The sequence below is a fragment of the Podarcis bocagei genome, assembly GCF_964188305.1.
Source record: "Podarcis bocagei genome assembly, chromosome: 11".
In the NCBI taxonomy this organism is placed as follows: domain Eukaryota; kingdom Metazoa; phylum Chordata; class Lepidosauria; order Squamata; family Lacertidae; genus Podarcis; species Podarcis bocagei.
Genome location: NC_138136.1, coordinates 40835780 through 40856387, shown reverse-complemented (window position 1 = coordinate 40856387; position 20608 = coordinate 40835780). Strand labels below are relative to the sequence as shown.

The window sequence follows — 20608 nt, the reverse complement described above, 5'->3', positions numbered from 1 at the left end:
GAGTTGCTTTTGTAATTGGGCATCTTGAGAAAGGGGCTAGAGACTGGGTTCGACCCCTAATGGCAACGCACAATGACATACTAAAGGACACAATGAAGTTCTTTCGTGCAATGGATATCATGTTTTCCAGCGATATTGAGGAAGGGGTGGTGCGCAGACAGCTAATGGCTTGTAAGCAGGGGAGTCGATCTGTCCGTGAATATTGGACTGAGTTTACCATGCTGATTCACAGACTGAGTTGGGATTTATCGGCGGCACCCGTTCAAATGCTATTTGAAGAAGGTCTTTCTTCGGGGGTGAAAGACGAGCTGGCACGGAGCCCCAGGGCGGAGTCTATGGATCAGCTGACCAAATCTGCGCTGACCATAGGAGCGCGGCAGGAGGCAAGAGCCTTGGAGAGGCGGGAAGGGAGAGGGGAACGTTGGAAGGAGTTCCGCATTCCAGACATTCCTGAGCCAGCTTTCCCGCCGGCAGAGCCGATGGAAATCGGAACAGCGCGCGCGCGCGCATTTTCAAAAACCAGCGAGGGAGCTAAGAAGGAGGGAAAGGGCCCCCGGAAATGCTATCTCTGCCAACAGCCAGGCCACTTTGCCAGAGTCTGCCCCCAGAGGAAGGAATGGCAAGGGATGGTGGGAGCTGTTGAGGGGGGAGAAGAAGGGGGAGAGGAGCAGGTAAAAGCCAACGCCTGGTTGCCACAATTGGGGCACTGCAGCCAGGCCAAAGAGCAGTGAAAGTGCCCGTGCCAGAAGCTCCTCGACCTGCTCTAGTGATTGAAGTGTCGCTAGAGCTGCAGAATGGGCACCCCCTAAAAATAAAGGCGCTATTGGACTCAGGCAGCTCCTGCAATTTTATGAGCAAGGAGTTTGCTGCTGAACACCAGATACAGACCATCCCTTTAAGCAACCCCCTGCAGGTGACCACGATTGATGGCAGGGAGTTGTTGGGAGGAGGAGTCCGCTTGCAGACTGTCCCAATGATAATGAGGGTGGCAAGGCACACAGAACTGATAGCGTTTAATGTGGCCACCCTGGGAGGCGCTCCCATTATTTTGGGAATGAGCTGGCTAGCTCTACATGATCCGCTGGTTGGCTGGCATCAAAGAGTGGTGTCCTTTGGTTCAGCACATTGCCTAGAACACTGCAAAGGGGAGAAGGGTTCAGTAGGGGCCCAAGCCACCCTAGCAGGGACTGAAGTAATGGGGAAGGTGAAGGTACCACCACAGTATGTAGATCTCAGCGACGTGTTCAGTGAGAAGGAAGCTGACCAACTACCACCTCATAGACCCTTTGATTGTCAGATCAATTTACTCCCTGGAGCACAGCTTCCCGTGGGCAAGGTGTATGCCATGTCAGACAGGGAAATGCAGGAGTTGCGAGGGTTCATTGACAAGAACCTGAAGAGAGGCTTCATCAGAGAGTCCAAAGCAGCAGGGGGGAGCCCAGTGTTCTTTGTGGACAAAAAAAATGCGGACAAGCCGAGACTTGTATGTGATTTTAGGCGGCTGAATGCAGTGACTGAACCGGTGGCGTTCCCTATGCCCAGAATTGATGATATTTTGAACATGGTGAGGAAGGGAAAGATTTTCACAAAGCTGGATCTAAGGGGGGCGTACAACCTGATACGCATAAGGAAAGGGGATGAATGGAAAACCACCATGTTTACCCCTTTGGGGGCGTTTGAATACCTCGTTATGCCATTTGGATTACAAGCAGGCTCCGCGTGTTTTCAATCTTTTATGAACCACGTGCTGGGCCCTTTGCTCTACAAGAATTGCGTTGCCTTTCTAGATGATGTGTTGGTGTATTCTGAGAATGAGGAGCAACATGTGAGAGACGTCAGAGAAGTGTTGAGCAGACTGCAAGCCAACAGGCTGTGGGTCAAACTGGAGAAGTGTCGGTTCCATACCAAGGAGGTGGAATTCCTGGGGTACCGCCTGTCAGACAAGGGATTGGCCATGGATCCCGGCAAGGTACAGGCAGTGCTGGAATGGAAAACACCCAAAACCAAGAAGGATGTGCAGAGGTTCCTAGGGTTTGGAAACTTTTATCGTAAGTTCATCCGCAACTTCGCCCATCTGACGGCGCCCATCACTGACTGTCTCAGCAGTAAGAAGAAGTTTGTATGGACGGCGGAGGCGGAGCGAGCGTTTGAGGAACTGAAAAGGGCCTTCGCCTCTGAAGAACAACTTCTGCATGTGGATTTACGAAAGAAGCTAAGGGTGGAAACAGACGCATCTGACAGAGCCATAGGGGCGGTGCTTCTTCTGCAGCCGGGGAAGGAGGAGTCGGAGTGGCGTCCGTGTGCCTTCTTCTCGCGGAAGCTGAACAAATCCGAGAGGAACTACACGGTGTACGACCGAGAACTGCTTGCTATTCATGAGGCGTTCCGGAGATGGAGGCATCTGCTAGTTGGTGCACAACATAAAGTGCAAGTGTGCACGGACCATAAAAATCTAGAGTACTGGAGAACGGCGCGAGTGCTCAACCAAAGGCAGTTGAGATGGGCCCAAGAGTTCTCCAAATTTAACTTTGAGATTTGTTATGTGCCAGGCCCAGAGAATGTTAGGGCGGACGCTCTCTCACGCAAACCTGAATATTTGGAGGGGGAGGGAGCACCCGAAGAAACCCATATCATTCCAGAGGACCGCTGGGTGTGTGGGGCGACTTTGGTGGGGCAAAGGGAATTGGTAGAGGGTACGGTGCAGGATGCATACGCCCAGGGGAAACTCAGGGATCTCAGAGGGGAGGAAGACAAACCCGGTGGTTTTGAGGAGAGAAATGGGGCATTGTATTATAAGGGAGCGTTATATATACCTGAAGGGGAATTGAGGGAGAAAGTACTCAAGCAGCTGCACGATAGCCCCACAGCAGGGCACTTTGGGCAACACAAAACCATGTGGCTGGTTACCAGGGAATTTTGGTGGCCCAAGGTCAGGGAAGATGTGCGGGAGTATGTGAGAGGGTGTGAACAATGCCAAAGAGCCAAGGGGGAGAGGCAGGCGCCGGCTGGTTTATTAGAACCACTGCCCACACCTGAGAGACCGTGGGAAGCAGTGGCAATAGATTTCATGACTGATCTGCCAAGGTCTAGAGGGAAAACAGCCATCATGGTTGTAGTAGACCTGTTAACTAAAATGGCCCACTTCATAGCCTGCTCACATGCGGTTACAGCAGAAGAAACCGCCAAATTGTTTGTAGAGAATGTGTTTAGGTTGCATGGCGCCCCCTTGAGGGTGGTTTCAGACCGAGGGAAACAATTTACTTCCAGGTTCTGGAGGAAGCTCATGAGCTTACTGCATGTAGAGGTTAATTTCTCGACGGCCCGTCATCCTGAAACCAACGGGCAGGCGGAAAGAGCAAATGGGGTTCTCCAACAATATTTGAGGTGTTATGTTAATGACAGAGAGAATGATTGGGTGGAGAAGCTGGCGTTGGCAGAATTTGCCTACAACAATGCAGAGAACGTGTCCACGGGGATGAGCCCCTTTTTGGCTAATCACGGGTGCCATCCCAGAGCCTTCCCAGGGGGGGAGGGGGAGAACTGGAGCGTTCCAGCTGCGGAACAGTTCGTGGAAGAAATGGAAGCGATCCATCGCCAGCTCCAACTCAACTTAAACAGGGCTAAGGAGGAATATAAGAGGCAAGCAGACAAAAACCGAAGGGAAGGTGAAAGCATCAGGGTGGGGGACCAGGTGTGGCTGTCAACCCAAGGGTTGCCATTCAAAGGAGGTTGTAAGAAATTAAGACCCAAAAGGCTGGGTCCGTTTGAAGTCATACAGCAGGTCAATCCAGTGGCTTTCAGGCTCCGGTTACCGAACCACATGAAGCTGCACCCAGTTTTTCACAGGTCGTTGCTGTCACCGTATAGAGGAGACAGTGAGGGGAGGGTCACTAGGGGACCAGCAATGGAGGAGAAGGAACACAGCTACCATGTAGCGGAGATCCTCGATTCCAGGTGGAAGGGAGATCAAGTAGAGTATTTGGTAATGTGGGAAGGGGAACCGGAGTCGGAAAACACCTGGGTTAGGGCAGAGGATGTCAATGACGAGGTTTTAATAGAGACTTTTCATCAGAGGTTCCCACGTAAACCTCAGCCTGTAGCGAGGTTCCGAAGGGAATACTTTGCCACCACCGACGAGGAAGAGGAGTTGGAGGGGTTCCCAGATTCTGAAGAGGAGGAGGATTCAGCTGGCCAGGACGACGATCGATGGAGAGAATTGTTCGAGACGTCAGAAGATGAGGAAGATTCGTTTCGGGGTTTTAGCCCTTCACCTCCCAGGGGGGAGGAATTGGGAGGGGGTGAGGGGGGCCCTGGAGGGGAAGTGGATGTCAGGGAACTGCCATCAGAGCATCAGGTGGTGGAGGGACTCAGGCAGGATGAAAGAGACTCAACTGCTGAAGCAGGGACCAGCAGGGGGAGGAGTGATTCTCTGAGGGAATGTGAGCAGGAGGGAGGGCTCAGGGACGCTTCCAGCGAAAATAGTGGGGAGGTATCTGAGTCTCACATAGGGAGACCCATACCTCGCAGGAAACTGTCACGCCGTGAGTCCAGGAGACGCGTTTCCGTTAAGGAACTTCTTTGCTGGAAACGCTTCCGCAGGCAGCCACTGTCGGACTCTACTAGTGACTAGAGCAGACATGTCTGAGGAGCTCCGTCACACACGGAGGTTTGTGGGGGCACACAAACTCTGAGGGAGCACGTTTTCACGCACAAGCAGCTAATCAAACCCTCACACATACCCTCATCTTTATATTCAAACTCACATTCTAACTGCTTCCTGCCCCTGTTTAGGCTGCCCCACAACCATGAACTTCGAGGTGTTCAGCACTTCTCATTTCTGGAAATGCATGTGGGGTCTAGACTGGTGCAGACAAAAAGTTGAAAGACAGCATTAACTGCCTGGTCAGGCAATCACAGCAGAGCTATGAACAAGTTCTTTTCCAGCCCCACAGCCCCTTTGTGGTACAAACAATAAATCCAGAAAGTGTATCATTAACCAGAGTTCCCCATTTTCATTTTCAGCCTTGGAACAAGCCATACTATTAAACCAACTGGCTTAATATCCTGTCTCGTTCCAAAAGGTGGCAACCATAGATGTCCTGGTTTGGAGGAAGCACTTCTTGGTTTGATTGCTCTTCCCTCTGCAGCACAAGCAAATGGGCAGCTTGTATGAGCAAAAGGCATGTGGTGCTTAAAAATTCTATTATTATTATTATTAATAAGTACTATTAATTAAATTACTATTCTTCCCCCAGGGCGCCAAACATCGTAGTAAAAGAATACAATTAAAATAAAAATATATCGAAAACATTTAAAAGCAATTAAGGACATCTAAAAGCAGTTAATCAAAAAGAGAAATAAATGTGTTTTTTATATAAAAAATTGTTTTGTGTACTTTTGATTATGAAATGTAAAAGATTTAAATAAGGTTTTTTAAACAAACAAAAAATCAGGGGAAAGTAGCTGGTCAGTGCAACATAAGTGTTAACTCAAGCAAGCATTTCCCCCATGGCTGAGTGAGGCTGAAGTCTTGCTCTAGAATAGAGTCACAAGCAGTTTCCAGGTTACAAAACTAGGTTACTGAGAACTGACACTTGGCCACTTTTAAATGGCAACAATCTAATTCGGTGGTTTTCATCATAATGGGCAGGGTGGTCCACATTTGACACATAGGACTTGTGCAAAATCCTGCATACTAAATTCTGTTAATAAAGGGCAGTTGGCTTTATATATTTGGGATGGCAGCCTTGAAGATTCTCCTAATTTCTGAAGTGCCTAACCTTACCACAAGAAAGAGTCACATCCATCACACATAAGCTGCAATGACAGAAACCATCTCTCTCTGTGTGTGCTGTGGAATAATTAAAACTCGCATGCAGAAACCAGAAAAGCAATCTCTCCTAAGCCAAAAATGGAGACTCGCAACCTACTGATATGTAACAGTGCCTGAAGGATTTGCATTTTCATGAAGCCAGTTTAGCAGGAATATCCAAATTACTCAAGCAAGGAAGCCTGCCAAATAATCCCACACAGTACTTGAGGGGTGTGTGTGTGTGTGTGTGTGTGTAAGGGAATATTGTTAAACGTTTTACTGCTGGCTTATAGTGGCATTAACTCTTATGGGCAATTGCCTTCTTCAGGTGCATAGTAGAGCAATACATGCAAAGTGTATGAAAAGGATCTCTGGTTCTTTTATGTTGTTTCGCAAATGAAATCTAAACACACTGTGTTCTCTACTGGGGGGGGGGATGCAGTTCTCCTCTTGGTAACTGCTTATTATCAAACACTTCTCACTTTATTCTAAAGCCCTTCAAACCCAAGGAGCAAAATAAGACATGCACTCCACAGAAGACCCACTCCTTCAAAACCTCTTGCTATTGGGTACATCAATCTGGGCTGTGGCAGCACTCAACTAAGACTACAGTTAAAATTCAGGTGGATGCAAGTGGATGACTATTTCTGCTTTGTGCCACAAACTAGCAGTTATTGACCTTGTTCACATCGTGGTAAACCAGGTGTGACTTGTCTGTGGCCTTCTAGATGTTGGACTTCAACTCCACTTCATGCGGCTCAATGTGGTGCCTTCCATGGTTCCAGTAGTAGATAGGTAGCCGTGTTGGTCTGCCATAGTCAAAATAAAAAAATTCCTTCCAGTAGCACCTTAAAGACCAACTAAGTTAGTTCTTGGTATGAGCTTTCGTGTGCATGCACGAAAGCATCTGAAGAAGTGTGCATGCACACGAAAGCTCATACCAAGAACTAACTTAGTTGGTCTTTAAGGTGCTACTGGAAGGAATTTTTTATTTTTATTTTTTATTTTATTTTATTTTTTTATTTTGACTATGGCAGACCAACACGGCTACCTATCTACTACTTCAACTCCACTGCCATTCCTGATCCTTGGCTATGCTGGCTGGGGCTGATGGGAGCTGGGGCCCAACAGCATTTGGAGGGCCACAGGTTAGCTACTCCTTCAGTAAATAATTGCTACCCATTTGGGATGTTTTCCCTCCCATAATAATTGCTACCCATTTGGGATGTTTTCCCTCCCATGTACATGGCAAGGAAGAACAAATGATAATTCCTGACTTATTGTTATGTCTGAACCGGTCACAGTTCGTTCTTGACTTACTGATAGTCATCTTTTCCAGGGGGTGGGGCAGGGAGATCTCTAGTTCAGACATAACCCTTGGAGCTAGATTCCCCTATCTAGTTGAACTAGTGGGAGGCAGTGTGACAAGTTCTGCTAGCACAGTGTGGCTTTTCCCCATGCCCAAATTGGTGCCAGAGGCATTTGAGAGAAGCCCAGAACAGCAAGAAGAGGAAGGAGAGGTGGTATCATTCCATTAAACAAGCAGAAATGCTTGCAATGAGTTAATCTCCTTAGTGCTACTTCAAATTCTAACCTAAGCCAGGTTTGTTTCTCCTAAGTGCTAAGCATGGAAGCCAGATCAGCAGCTTCATGGTAAAACTATTAACTAGTTTACTGCAGTGTGGGAACTGGACCATTGTGATGTTTTGGATGATTCTATTGCCATTTTGGACGCAAAAAAGCCAAAGCACATTAACTGGGAGAGTTCACAATGCTGATTAACACAAGGACATCTCACTCAAAAGTACTCAATTTCTGTCCACAGAAAAATCCATTAAAAAAGACCTCATGGCAAACACTTGGATTAACATAAATTAGTATTAGGCAGCATTAAGCTAATCATTTTTAAAAGCCAAAAAAAGAAGAGTAAATAGGATGGAATACATCACTACTCTTCCAAGGGATAATAGAGGGAATTATTTCATTTGTCAAGATCTAATATAGCCTTCCAAAGAAGAGAGCACACATTTATGAAAACTAAACTTGTCTTGTTCTAAATATATCTGCTGTGATAATAACTTTATTTTTGCTGTTTCACTGTATATCTCCTTGAGTCAATTGTGTAGAAGGCAATGAATAAACTAATGACACTATATTATTAATAATATAATTACCATCATCATTACTACCACTGTTATTAACAGGCTTCTCCCAAGGCAACACTGCCTCAGGCTCCCCAGGTTAGATGAGATGTCCAGATTATTACCATCTCCCACCCCACCCCTTCAAGAGAAGCGATCTATGAAATTTGTCAAGTCCCAGCATGCAGTTAATATGAATCTGAGAACAATAGTAATCTGGCAATAGAACACGGGTCAGAAATTGTCTTCTAATTTTTTAAAAATAAAATAGTCTTCTGAATGCCTGTAAAAGCACAATGCAACCTTTAGATGGGATTTTTTTTTAACATGGTCTTTGCGTTAGGAAGTTAGGAAAACCTATAGTTTTCCCTATGCCCCACTGCTCTCCTTTCTGTACCTCCTTTTTTTGCCCAGGTGTTTCCAGTTTCAACAGGCACCCTTCAAAGGCAGAGAAGGTGAAGCAACATGCAAAAGAAAGGGGTTTGCATAATTCAAAGTAAATAACTTGTTGCATCTATGCTAATGCTTCCCAAAGATTTCAGCTTGCTATGGGTTTTGGGCCTGAGAACATTCAAGGGTTACATAATAGGGTGGGAAAAGAAACTAGAAATCAGATGGAACTACTGGTCAAACGCCACTATCAATAAACTGCTAAAGCTGCAAAGCTAAAATAGGGAGAAAAACAAAGTTCTTAATCCAACAGAGAGCTAGGCATTCCTATGCTAATTTAAGCCAATATGTTTAAGAGCACCTAATTCTGTGCTGGAATCAGTTAATGTGTTGAGAAAAGTAAGAAACCTTAATAGGTTTAAATGATACTGTACACTTGCTTCAGAATCTTTGTATTGTTTGCCTTTTCCTCTGTGTCACTTTAAACAAAAAGCCTTGTGCAAGTTGCCCTTTGTTTAGCCACCCAGTTGCAGGAACCAGCCAGAGACCAAATTTGCAGAGTGAAATACCTACACCACCTACCTGGGAAAAGTTGATATGTATACATGACTTTCTAAAGCAGGTGGGGTGCATGCACAGAATTTTAAGGAAAACCCCATAGGTAAAGCAGCAGAAAGAAAAAAATTTCTACTTAGAAACATTGTATTATTTATAAAAGCAAGTTTCAATTTAGAGTCGGAACTACCTGGAGCAAATTTGACTCCAAACCACCAGGTCCAAGGCATGATTGTGTGATGGAATACATGGAGAAACGTAATTTGGGCATTCTTCTTTCGGAGCACAAAGAAGATCTGGAACGATTTAAACAGGTATTATTACTGCAAGTCACACTTAACGTCAGCAGCATGCGCAATTCAGTCTGTGCACTGAATAGCTCATCATGTTTTCATGGCATGTATAAAAATGCATTTATTCACACTGCTGTTCCATGACTATTAGTACTGACTACACATACTACTGCCCAAAATAGTTGCTAGAGTAAATAAATAAATAATCTGTTGGCTTTTGTTTTACAGAAGATGCAGGTGGTTTCAGAGTCACCAGTTTTTCCACACAATCTGCTGCTCAATCTGCTCACAATGCATCCTTGTGACTTGTCACTTGCACTGTGTGTCTCCCCACCACACACACACACTGGTGCAGGGGCGGACGAAGGGTGTGCGGTGGGGACGGGCCGCTCCGAGTGTCACCTCTGAGGGGGTGACAAAATGCTGGGCGGCACTCATGGGGGGCCTGCAGTGCGCCCGGGCCACACGTCTCTCCTGGGAGTGACGCGGTGGCTTGGGCACCTGCAGGCTCCGCGCTGCCCCAAGTAGTCCGCCTGCCGCCTTTCCCTCAGCTGTAGGGCAGCTGAGTGGGAGGAGGCAGGCAGACTCCTTGGAGGCCCCACAGAGTGCCCCAGCTTGCCTTGCACCATGGTGGCTGGTCCTGCCCCTGGGCGCAAGGCACATGTGCCGTCCCATTCGCCCAGTCGGCTTGCTCTGCCACTGCACTGGTGTCCAGTATTTTAAAAAGACATACCAACTTTCACATGGTTTGTCTGGAAACCAGCCTTGTGCTGCTGTTGTTTCTAGCCACCGCTCATCTGCTACTGGATTTTTATTTTTATTTTTTGGAGTGCAGAGTCTGGTGCAATACTGCAAGCTATGTATCAGCTCAATAAACACTGCACAGATTTCTTAGAGACTAATCATAACACATTGAGAAGAACCCTGTTGGATCAGGCTGAAGTACCCATCTACTCCTACAGCTTGTTCTAACAGTAGTCAACCAGTTGCCCCTGGAAAGCCCAGAAGTAGGATCTGAGTAGATCACTACCAATGATTCCCAGCCACTGGTACAGTGGTACCTCGGTTCTCGAATGTAATCCATTCGGGAAGACTGTTCAAGTTCCGAAACGTCCGAAAACTAAGGTGCAAAGGGCTGTCAGCAAATTCAACTGAGAAAATTGAAAAACACGCAGGGGAAGGCGTTCGACTTCTGAGGCGTGTTCAAAAACGGAAGCATTTACTTCAGAGTTTTCGGCATTCGGGTTCGGAAACATTTGCCAACAGAGATGTTTGAGAACTGAGATACCACTGTATTCTGAGGCATAGTAAAGAGAGAATGTAGTCATGGTGACTAGTAGTCACTGAGAGCCTTGCTCTCCATGAACGAAGTCTTAGAAACTTGAAGGCTAAACATAGTTGACTAAACTACAGACATCATCACTATGAGAAGCAAATATTATGGAAGCCTTCCCACCCATACAAACTTCCCTGCTTCTCTCAATGAGGAAGAGAAAATATGAAAATAAAAGGTTCTCCAGGTGTCCTCGCCGCTCAAATAAATTACAGGATGTGGAAAGTTTACATCCACACAGTGGAGTTACCACAACCCCACCTCATGGCGAAGGAGAAATACAATATGCACAAAACAATCTGAAGTATACAAAGGTGCTCCTCATTCACTTGTTAGATTCTACGATCGTGCTTACCGTGTCTAGCAATTCAATGAATTTCGAGAAATAATACAAGTAGCAGGCACGAACCATCTGCAGAGAAGAAAAAGATGTGTTAAAAACTGAAAACCTAATGGAGCCTAAATCTAACCTTAGTTGAACTTTATGAAGGTTTTTCAAGCTTTCAGTGATGAATTTATGTGCAACAGCTTCATGGTGCACCTCATCACCATTCACCAGGTGATACAATCCAAGGAAACACCAGGGTGGGTATACAGTGGTACCTTGGTTCTCATAATCCGTCCGGGAGTCCAGTCCGTTCAACTCCTGAAACCATTCAAAAACCAAGGTGTGGCTTCCGATTGGCTGCAGGAGCTTCCTGCAGTCAAGGGGAAGTTGCGTTGGACGTTCAGCTTCTGAAAAACATTAGTAAACCGGAACACTTCCGAGTTTGCGGAGTTTGGAAACTGATTTGTTTGGCAACTAAGCTGTTCGAGAACCAAGGTACGACTGTACACACAGAGAGTGGAGCTTCTGTATATTTCCTACACAGCAGCATGCAGTGCCCACAAACACCTTTTAAAAACTTCTGCAATGCAATGGGAAGGTGCTAGTTAAAACTCTCTCTCTCTCTCTCTCTCTCTCTCTCTCTCTCTCTCTCTCTCTCTCTCTCTCACACACACACACACACACACACACACAGCAAATCTTTTCTGCATGTGTGTAAAAAGCTGCATTGGTGTCCATGCTTCTCATGGCTGCTCTTTTCATTACACATATATACACACATTCATTTGCAACTCTTCTGTTGTAGCCAATGCAGTCAAATGACAGCACACATTCCTGGAACTTTGCGAACCACAATAAAGTCATTACATGACTCACCCTTAGAGCCATAGGTGACCTGGAGTAATCAACTATGTCACAGCGATAGGTATAGCCTGTAGCCCAGCCAGACATAAGGAACTGTAGATGGAAGAAGATAATGATTCATAACAATAACAGAATAACAGTAACAATAATTTATTTAGATATACAAAGTTCAGGGGTGTTTTTTTTCCAATTGCATGATCAATGTTTCATTTTTTTTTGGACTGAACACAATCCATGTGTATGTTTTAGATTATACAGATTGGCCCAATCTGTATAATCTAAACAGTTAGCACTTCTAGAAGTCTCAACAAATGTTTCAGTTCTGTTAGCCAAAAACATATACATACATAGTGTTCAGTCAAAAAAATTAATGAAACATTGATTATGCAATTGAAAAAAACACCACCATGAACTTTGTATATCTAAAGGGTTCAGAAGTAGGTTTTGTTTTTTGCTTTTGTTTTTTTTTACTTCTATCACAACAGGTGTAAAAAGCTACTTGCCCTGTCACTAGGGCAGCAAAGAGGTTATTCCGGGCAATGTTAATAGTAACTGGAAGTGGATTTATTTCTTTTTCCAATTGTTCCTGTTGTCCATTATTTTTACAGAGGTGCATTTGCCAGGGAAACTACTAAATATATTTTTAGGTATGCAAACATTTGGATACTTATTACCAAGGCTATATAATCAAGAGCATCTTACTGAAACGAAAGGTTGCAAAAATTATAATAAGGAGATCACTATGAGCATTACAAAAGAAAGCAATTTTTGTGATACACGGATCAAGTGCCCTCACTGAAGAAAAAATTGACAAGACAGCCCAGAAGTCAAAGACTGTTTCAAGTATCTACAAAGAAAAAAATATAAAGTCACAAAAGCAGTTTCATAGCATAGCTCAGTGACAGAGAACATGTTTTGCATATAACAGGTCTCCTCCGTAAAGAGCCACCCAGAGAAGATGATTCTGAGCTAGATGGGCCAGTGGTCTAACTCTGTATAAGACAGTTTCCTATGCTCAGTGAAGTCATGCTTCTTATTTCAACAGCCTGCACCTACCAGGTATAGTTAGGTGACTTCCCAGTTAGGTTCCTAATTCACAGGCAAAATATACCTTGTGCTTCCCTGTCCACACGTCCACTGCCTCATATATAACAAGGCACACAGATGACATCACTATACAGGGATTTTACCCAGCAGAAATAATAAGGAATGGGGCTTAATATTCCCCTTTCCCACCTGGCTCCTCATAAATATAGGGAAGCGAAGAAGAGAGATGCAGAGATACCGCCTGGTTAATTTGTTCACTTGTCACTGTGGGGCCTTGGGTGTATGAAGCCTGCAAAGCCTGCTGCAGGTGCTTCTACTCTGCCCAGTAATATTATGGAACAGTAACGGGAAACCTGCAGCCATCTGGATGTTGTTAAGACTCGCATCAACTCCAGCCAGCATGGCCAACGATCAGAGATGATGAGAGATGAAGTCCACCATTTAGGAGGGCCCACAGGTTAGTCAACTTTGACTTTACATATTACAGAGCCACGTCATTTTTAGGATAATGTTGTTGCTGGGAGCATACTCGTGTACAGTTAACAAAGGGAGGAAGGAGGATTCTTACTTCCCCAAACACATACTTTCCCCAGGAGTAGAGATAGAAGCCTAGTGTGGACTCATCCATTTGCTTCACATGTTGGGAGAAATATTTGCTGCATTTCCCAACTGCTAGGATGTGGTAGAGGGAAATACAATTTAGAAGGCAGTCCCTAGGCTTCAAAAAGCTAAGAGGGTCAGTGAATTTTCCCTGGGAACAAAGGATCACATTGTGGCATTCAGATTTGATGAAAGTGTTTCTAAACTTTGGTGTTGCAATCTGGCCCACAGCAGAAACCCATTTACATTTTTAGGAAAAGAAGAAGGAGAAAAAAACTTTGTGCACACCTAATCGGCATAATGAGTCTATTCTTAGGCAATACTTACTTCATAAGTCATATAAATTGAAAGAGCCACTACAACGAAGTTGTAAAAAACCATCAATTGCCTCAAATCAAAAGGTTTCCTGTTCTCCATGAACTTTGGTCCCAGGTTGGTGACAAAATAGATATATGCTCCAAGAATAAGTGTCTGTGGAAAAGGTGAGGCCATAAGCGGGTAGCCATCGACTCGTGGATCTGGAAGAGATTTAGTTTAAAAGGGACCAAGTCACTCAGCTACCATGATTAATCAATCATCAAGTATATTATTAAGCAAAAATAGGCTGTTCATTCAAACAAACATTTTCACCTGTACAGGCACATTTGTTGTTTACCTCAGCTTCTCCCCACTTTACACAAAAAGTATACCTTACGCAAGGAAACAAAAACCTGCATCCATAAGTTGCAACAATGAGAAACTTTTGACAATGGCATGCCCGTGTTATTTTTTTCCTTGAATACTACAAACAGAAGTCACACGCTCTTGAAATGCATCATTAAATTTTGCTATTTTGGCTAGGTCCCAGGCCTCAGAGAGGTTAGGCTGGCCTCAACTAGAGCCAGGGCCTTCTCGGCTGCAGCTCCAACCTGGTGGAATGCTCTGTCACAAGAGACCAGGGCCCTGCGGGACTTGACATCTTTCCGCAGGGCCTGCAAGACAGAGTTGTTCCGCCAGGCCTTTAGTCAGGGCGCAGCCTGACCCCCTCCTCTGGCAACCTGCACAGAATTTTGTTTAATCGGTTGCCATCAATGTGATTTTAACTAATTTTTATAATGAAATATTTTTAGAATGTGTTATTATTTGATTGTTTATTTGATTGTTGTTAGCCGCCCTGAGCCCGGCTCAGCTGGGGAGGGCGGGATATAAATAAAATTTATTATTATTATTATTATTATTATTATTATTATTATTAGATTTGAGACCTAGTACAGCCACTATTTTGGTGTTTGATGAGTTGCATCATTTACTTCAGCAGTGGCCAACTTCAGGCTTGCCTGATGTTACTGGACTACCCAGCACAGCCAAGGGTCAGCTGAAATCCAGAATCATCTGAAGGATCTTTGATTTACTCATTCCCTGTATTTTTATTGCTGTCAAATGGCAAACAGAATAAAGTTATTATAAAGCCTTCATTGACCCACTTGACTAGTCTAGCAAAATACTTACAAGATTTAAAAGGAAGTAACTTGGTCATGTATATATTTCACCATTCCCTCCCCAATGACTGGGAGAATGTCCAACACCCACCCCTATCATTAATGGCATATAACAGGGATGTCCAACCGGTCGATCACAATCTACCTGTCGATCGCTGGGTGTCCTTGGTTAATCTCGGGACCCTGATCAATTGCCCCCCCAAAAAAAGCTCAACAACTCTGGTCAATGCTCCCCAAAAACAACTTTGATGAAGTTTCCCCCAAAAAAGCTCTACAACTCTGGTCAATCCAATGGGTAGATCACTGCCAGTTTTTTAATGTGGGAGTAGATAGCAGTCTCTTGAAAGTTGGACATGCCTGGTATATAATATACATTAGTATCCTCAATCTGATAAGAATATTTCATTTTTTCCTTTTACATTAATGCAATACTCTTAAAAACAGGTACTAAATTTAACCCCATTAGGAAATGGGATTCCTAAATAACCTCATTGCTACACTGCTCAGAAATAGCAGCTTTGGTCTCTCTCCCTATATCCAATAATACAGTCTTCTTTACACTGAGTTTATCCAGTAATCCAAGAAGTATTCTTGGTGGGCATCATAACACTTTCATAAAGGAGACTCGTTTGGAGACAAAGCAACTTGGTATTCTGTGGAAGAATGTGAAAACACAGAGCAAGGGCACCCAGTGCCTTCTAGGTTTTAATATTTGTGAATGGCAGAAGTGGGCAAGTGCACCATCTTCCTTTCCTCCTAGGCATTAACAGGAAACATTATGCACAAATTGTTCACATGCGATATTCATGTTTGACTGAAGCCAGAAGCAAAGCCAGAAGCTTTTTTGGGAGCGTCAGTTAATGTCTTCCTAGGATGCTTATTAGTGTGGAGCTTATTAGTATTTGTACATCCTGCTGACATATTGTTGGGGTATTCTAAATGTGGCATTAAGCCCTGTGTGTGAACAAGCATGCATAATTTGGCCCCTCCAGATGCTGAGGGGAAGTGCTGTGCCTTTCAGGACCTGTGTGCGGACTTCCTGGAATTACCTGGCTGGCCACTCTTGGAAACAGGATGCTAGACTAAATGGAGCTGCGATCCAGCTATGTTCTCAACAGCTGTACAGGCATCACCTTGATCATAAATTTTCCCGAATTTATGGTTATCTATCCCTTATTCCAAGACAACTAATGCTCTAAAACTGGAAACCAGTTATGTGCCATTTCATAGTTGCACAAGCATTACTTTGGAATTCTACTTCAGTGGAACTCTTATAAACAACAACAGCACAACAACTCTGATATTTTGAGAATCCTTTCCTTGTAGAACACCTAAATTTAATTTATACACATTTCCATTCAAAAGAGCTGGGATCCCAATCCAGAGGTGTGTAGAAGGGATCTGACAGTACTGACAAAAGAAATGATTCCTTTTTCCTGATGTGACAACCAGCCAATGGATTTGCATGTGCTCTACATCAAAAAGTTAAATCCTGTGCCTAAAATCCTTGGCCTGTATGAATCCACAAATTCAGTAACATTGCATAGATTCTCCAGAAGTGCAATCACACCACCCAGTAAAGGGCTATCAATGGGTACAAGCCACAATGGCCATGTGCTCCCGCCGCTGTCAGAAGCAATGTCAGTTGCTGGGAATCACAAGTGGGGAGATGGCTACAGTGGTGCCTCGCAAGACGAAAAGAATCCGTTCTGTGATTCTCTTCGTCTAGCGGTTTTTTCGTCTTGCGAAGCAAGCCCATTGAAGGATTAGCGGATTAGCGCTATTAGCGGCTTTTAGCGACTTATCTGCTGATCGGATCAGCTGATAAGCGGCTTAGCGGCTTAGAAAAAGGGGGGGAAAGGGAAAAAAACCAGCAGGAACTCGCAATACATTGTTGTCTTGCGAAGCAAGCCCATAGGAAATTCGTTTTGCGAAGCACCTCCAAAAACAGAAAACTCTTTCGTCTAGCGAGTTTTCCGTCTTGTGAGGCATTCGTCTTGCGGGGCACCACTGTATTTCGCTCAGGCCTTGCTTGTGGGCTTCCCACAGGCATCTGGCTGGTCACAGTGAACAGGATTCTGGACAAGATGGGCCTTTGGACAGTATTGCATTGTGCTTTTTCTGCACTCTCAAGCAATCACAGGATGCAAAGACCTGCTTATTCATTTTTCAGTTAGGTAATACACGTGTAAGATGGTATGCATGACCTTTCTGTACATTGAAAAGACTGATAAACATTGTGCAACATGTAACTCATAAAGTTAAATCCTGTTCCTCTGGAAGCAACTCATGGGTGAGTCAACACCATGTAATCTCTCACTTGTTAAACATCTGGTGCAATCGATTACTCATTTTGTGTTCCATCTTCAATTATCCCAAATAAACACCCGACTTGTTCCTTCCCAAAGCTTCCAATATGCCCACGTATCCTGGAATAGCCAAGTGCACAAGGACCTACTGGCAAACAACTGTACATTTCAGTTTTACATAGATACTCTTAATAATACTATTTCAGCTGTTGTTAAATACCATAAAACAGAAAGTCACTACTGTGGAGCAAGACTTACCAGCATCTTTAATCCACTCATCATAAAGCGATGCAGCCTTCAGCGTCAGATTGTTTAGGGCCATCTCCACCATGGTGAGAAGGATCTCTCCTGAGGTGCAATAAATTGGACATATTAAAATATGCAAAGAAAAAAGAGGGTGGAAGTCTTCACACAACTGTCAATGAAATTGTTGCAGCAAAGCAAGTTGATTGTAGTGTACACTAGGCAACAGTTTAAGGACATTTAACATCAACCTCATTTTCTATTTTATGCAGTGCATACCCCAGTCACAATTTCATCTTTGCACACCAAAAAAAACACCACACATACACACATGCCTGACTTGTAAAAATGGTTACCCAGAAGAAAGCCCTGCTGGATTCCATGGACATGGCTTTCCAAGTATTCAGGATCACTACTATGGTGAAGATCAATTTAATAATATCAGAGTGCCCTTATTCTCACCAGTGCAACTTAAAGACTCTACAATCAGATGCTGTGGAAAAAAGAGAAGCTTCTCAGTTGTTAAGCTCAGCTTTTTCTTTTCCATTTCCATCTGCTGAAGCCACAAAGTGGCAGGGCAGTCTTAAGCATTAAACCTATTATGTATGGATTTAGAGTGGGGGAAGTAGACAAATGCAAAGATAATAATGAGACCAGACTGTACTGGGTGTCCCTAGATCTGCTGAATGTCAGTTCAACCCATGTAGATCACAGCTAACCACTAGCTCAAGAGTGGCTAATCCTTAATGAGCTCCCTGAGCAAATTTTCTGCTTCCCTCCCAAGATCCTACTGATTCTGCTGGTGGCAGAAAAAAGGGGAGGAAAGTAGACAGTGATGGGGTGGGCAGAAGCCAGGAAACAAGTTGGAATGCAAATGGCCCCCTCCCTGGTCTTCAGATTGATCAATTTAAGGACAGAGAGGAGGTGATAATCTATCATCAACTGATCTGTACTGAAAAGCTGAGGGAAGGGCTGTGTATGTGTGCATGTGCATGCAAGCATGAGGTGTGGCCACACCCACTACTAGCATACAGACCCTGGCGACTTGGCCAAGGGTGAATGCAGCTATCACACTAAACAAAGGTTAGCAACTCCTGACATAGGACCAATTTATCCAGGTGGTTTAGCTGCTATCAGTGGCAGGAACATGGCTTCCACTGACCTGGGTTGACCTGCCCTGCTGGTATGTTTTTCACACAGCTGCAAGCAGAAACACAAGCAGAACTCACTGCATTGATTCTTGGCCCCACTTTCCTCTAACTGTGCCAAGAGGCCATGCGAATTGGTCCTCCAAGCTTGTTTTCCAAACTCTCTGCTTCTTCCATGTCTAAACAAGGTCCAGATCAAAAATATGCAGGGAACCAATGGTAGAACTCCTCTAACGGGATTGTAAGAATTCTAGAATGTTCACAGTCCAATGACTAAATCTCCCTGAAAATAGAAAGCCAACCTATCAGGGAGAAGGTTAGAATAGAAATATTGTTTTCATGTTTGTTTTTATGTTTGTCTCATTTTGGTATTCATCTTAGATAGGGTGGAGTAGTTTTGTTGGGAAAGAACCCTTTTACAGTAGTACTACATTCTTGAATATGTTTTTAACATGCTTACATTATTTTTATTATTATATTTTTACTTTGGTTGTAATTTGCTTTGAGACTTTTTGTAGTAGGAAGTGATATATATATATATTTTTAATAAACCTAACCTTGACCCTAACCGGGTAGTTATTTGCAAAGCAGGGTCAATTCCACTAGCGCTGTATGCCCAAGATGTCATTGGCAATGATAGCATGACACTGCACAGCAAAGTCTTTTTACTTTTCTTGTCCCCTTAATCTTACTGCCAGCTCTATAAAAGCAGCTTCCCAACCACAATGCCGAAAGGGCTTCAAACTCAGGACAAAGTCTTTGAGCTGCCAAGTTAACATCCTGAAACTTCAAGACAGTTCAGTATGACCAAATTCATTAATAAGTACAGTGGAACTGTGAATTTTACAATGAGCTCTTAAAACAAATCCATGATGTAAGAAAGGGTTGCTCAAACCATTCAAAAGAAGCAAACTAAAATATTTCACAAACACCATCCCAATCACAGTGTCTCTTAATCATCAGCATCATAATTTTATTATTTATACCCCACCCATCCGGCTGGGTCAGCCCAGATAACATGATTAACAGCATTTACATATTGCTGCAGAGTATTCAAAATATTGGTTATGTGCTGTGCAAGTCAATGTTTCCCTTAATCAATTTAGATAAGAAGTGTTAGGCAAGCAAATTCCTTTGGGAATCAATAGGCGATTGCAGGGCGAGATCACTGTGGGTTTCTTCTCCCTTATAGGACTCCAGATCAGGGCTGTGATCTCATCAATACTGGCTTTCCCAGGGAGAAACTATTTTTTCCCGGGGCCTGATCCTACACGACAGATATAAGCTTATCAGTTGGAATTCTGAAACATCCACTTGGGTCTACATAGCACTAACTGAGAGTGGCTCCCATTTAAAGATAAACATATTCCACCCCTACCACAAGTTTCTAAATTTGTAATCATTCTGCAGAATAGATACATACGCTAGTCTAACATCTTCTCAGCCTTTCCCAATTCAGACCGAATGAAGAGAGAGTGCTGCTACAAATCCCTGAATGAAACCTCCCAATGATATTATATGAATGGAGAAAAGCATAGGAAACAGAATGGACCCTTAAGGGAACCCACAGAGTCAAGCAAATGTTTCCTAGGACTCAGCTACATTAGTAAAAAAGAAAAGCATTTTAAATGCGTTATAACACTGTGACACCAGATAGTGCTGTAGAGTTTGAACCTTTGGCAACGTGATTTCCCATTATGAGTTTTAGAACATGTTTTCCTGAAATGTTTTTTTTTGGGGGGGGGGGTTAATGTCTAGATCAAGCCCTAGTACAACTTTCTGGTAGTGAGCCTGAAGGCAGGACTAGAGCCACAATGACAACTCCTGCCCCTGTGGGGTGCATGTTTCTCTCCTGATATAAGTCATTAATCAGGGTGACCAAGGCTTTTTGGTGGCAAAACCAGGCCTGAAACCAAACTGTAATGAAAGTAGATAGCCTGTTTCCTCCAGGCATACCAGCAGCTAGCTGGCCAAGACCCTCTCAGTCACCTTGCCCAGGAAGGGAATATTACAGACATGGTAACAGTTTTCTAAAACCTCCGGATGCAGTGACCTCTTCAAGAGAGG

The 20608-nt window shown here is 44.0% G+C and overlaps 1 protein-coding gene across 1 annotated transcript in view; it reads right to left on the bottom strand.

The window, feature by feature from the left end:
• Window positions 1-20608, bottom strand: part of ELOVL7 (ELOVL fatty acid elongase 7) — a 48839-nt gene that overhangs the window by 5720 nt on the left and 22511 nt on the right. The window contains exons 2-6 of the mRNA XM_081213180.1: window positions 17409-17498; window positions 13691-13881; window positions 11729-11809; window positions 10880-10936; window positions 9089-9194 (exon numbers count right to left, since the gene is read on the bottom strand). Of these exons, the coding sequence (XP_081069306.1) occupies window positions 9089-9194; window positions 10880-10936; window positions 11729-11809; window positions 13691-13881; window positions 17409-17481 (508 nt within the window). The 5' untranslated portion in view covers window positions 17482-17498. The remainder of the gene's footprint in view (window positions 1-9088; window positions 9195-10879; window positions 10937-11728; window positions 11810-13690; window positions 13882-17408; window positions 17499-20608) is intronic.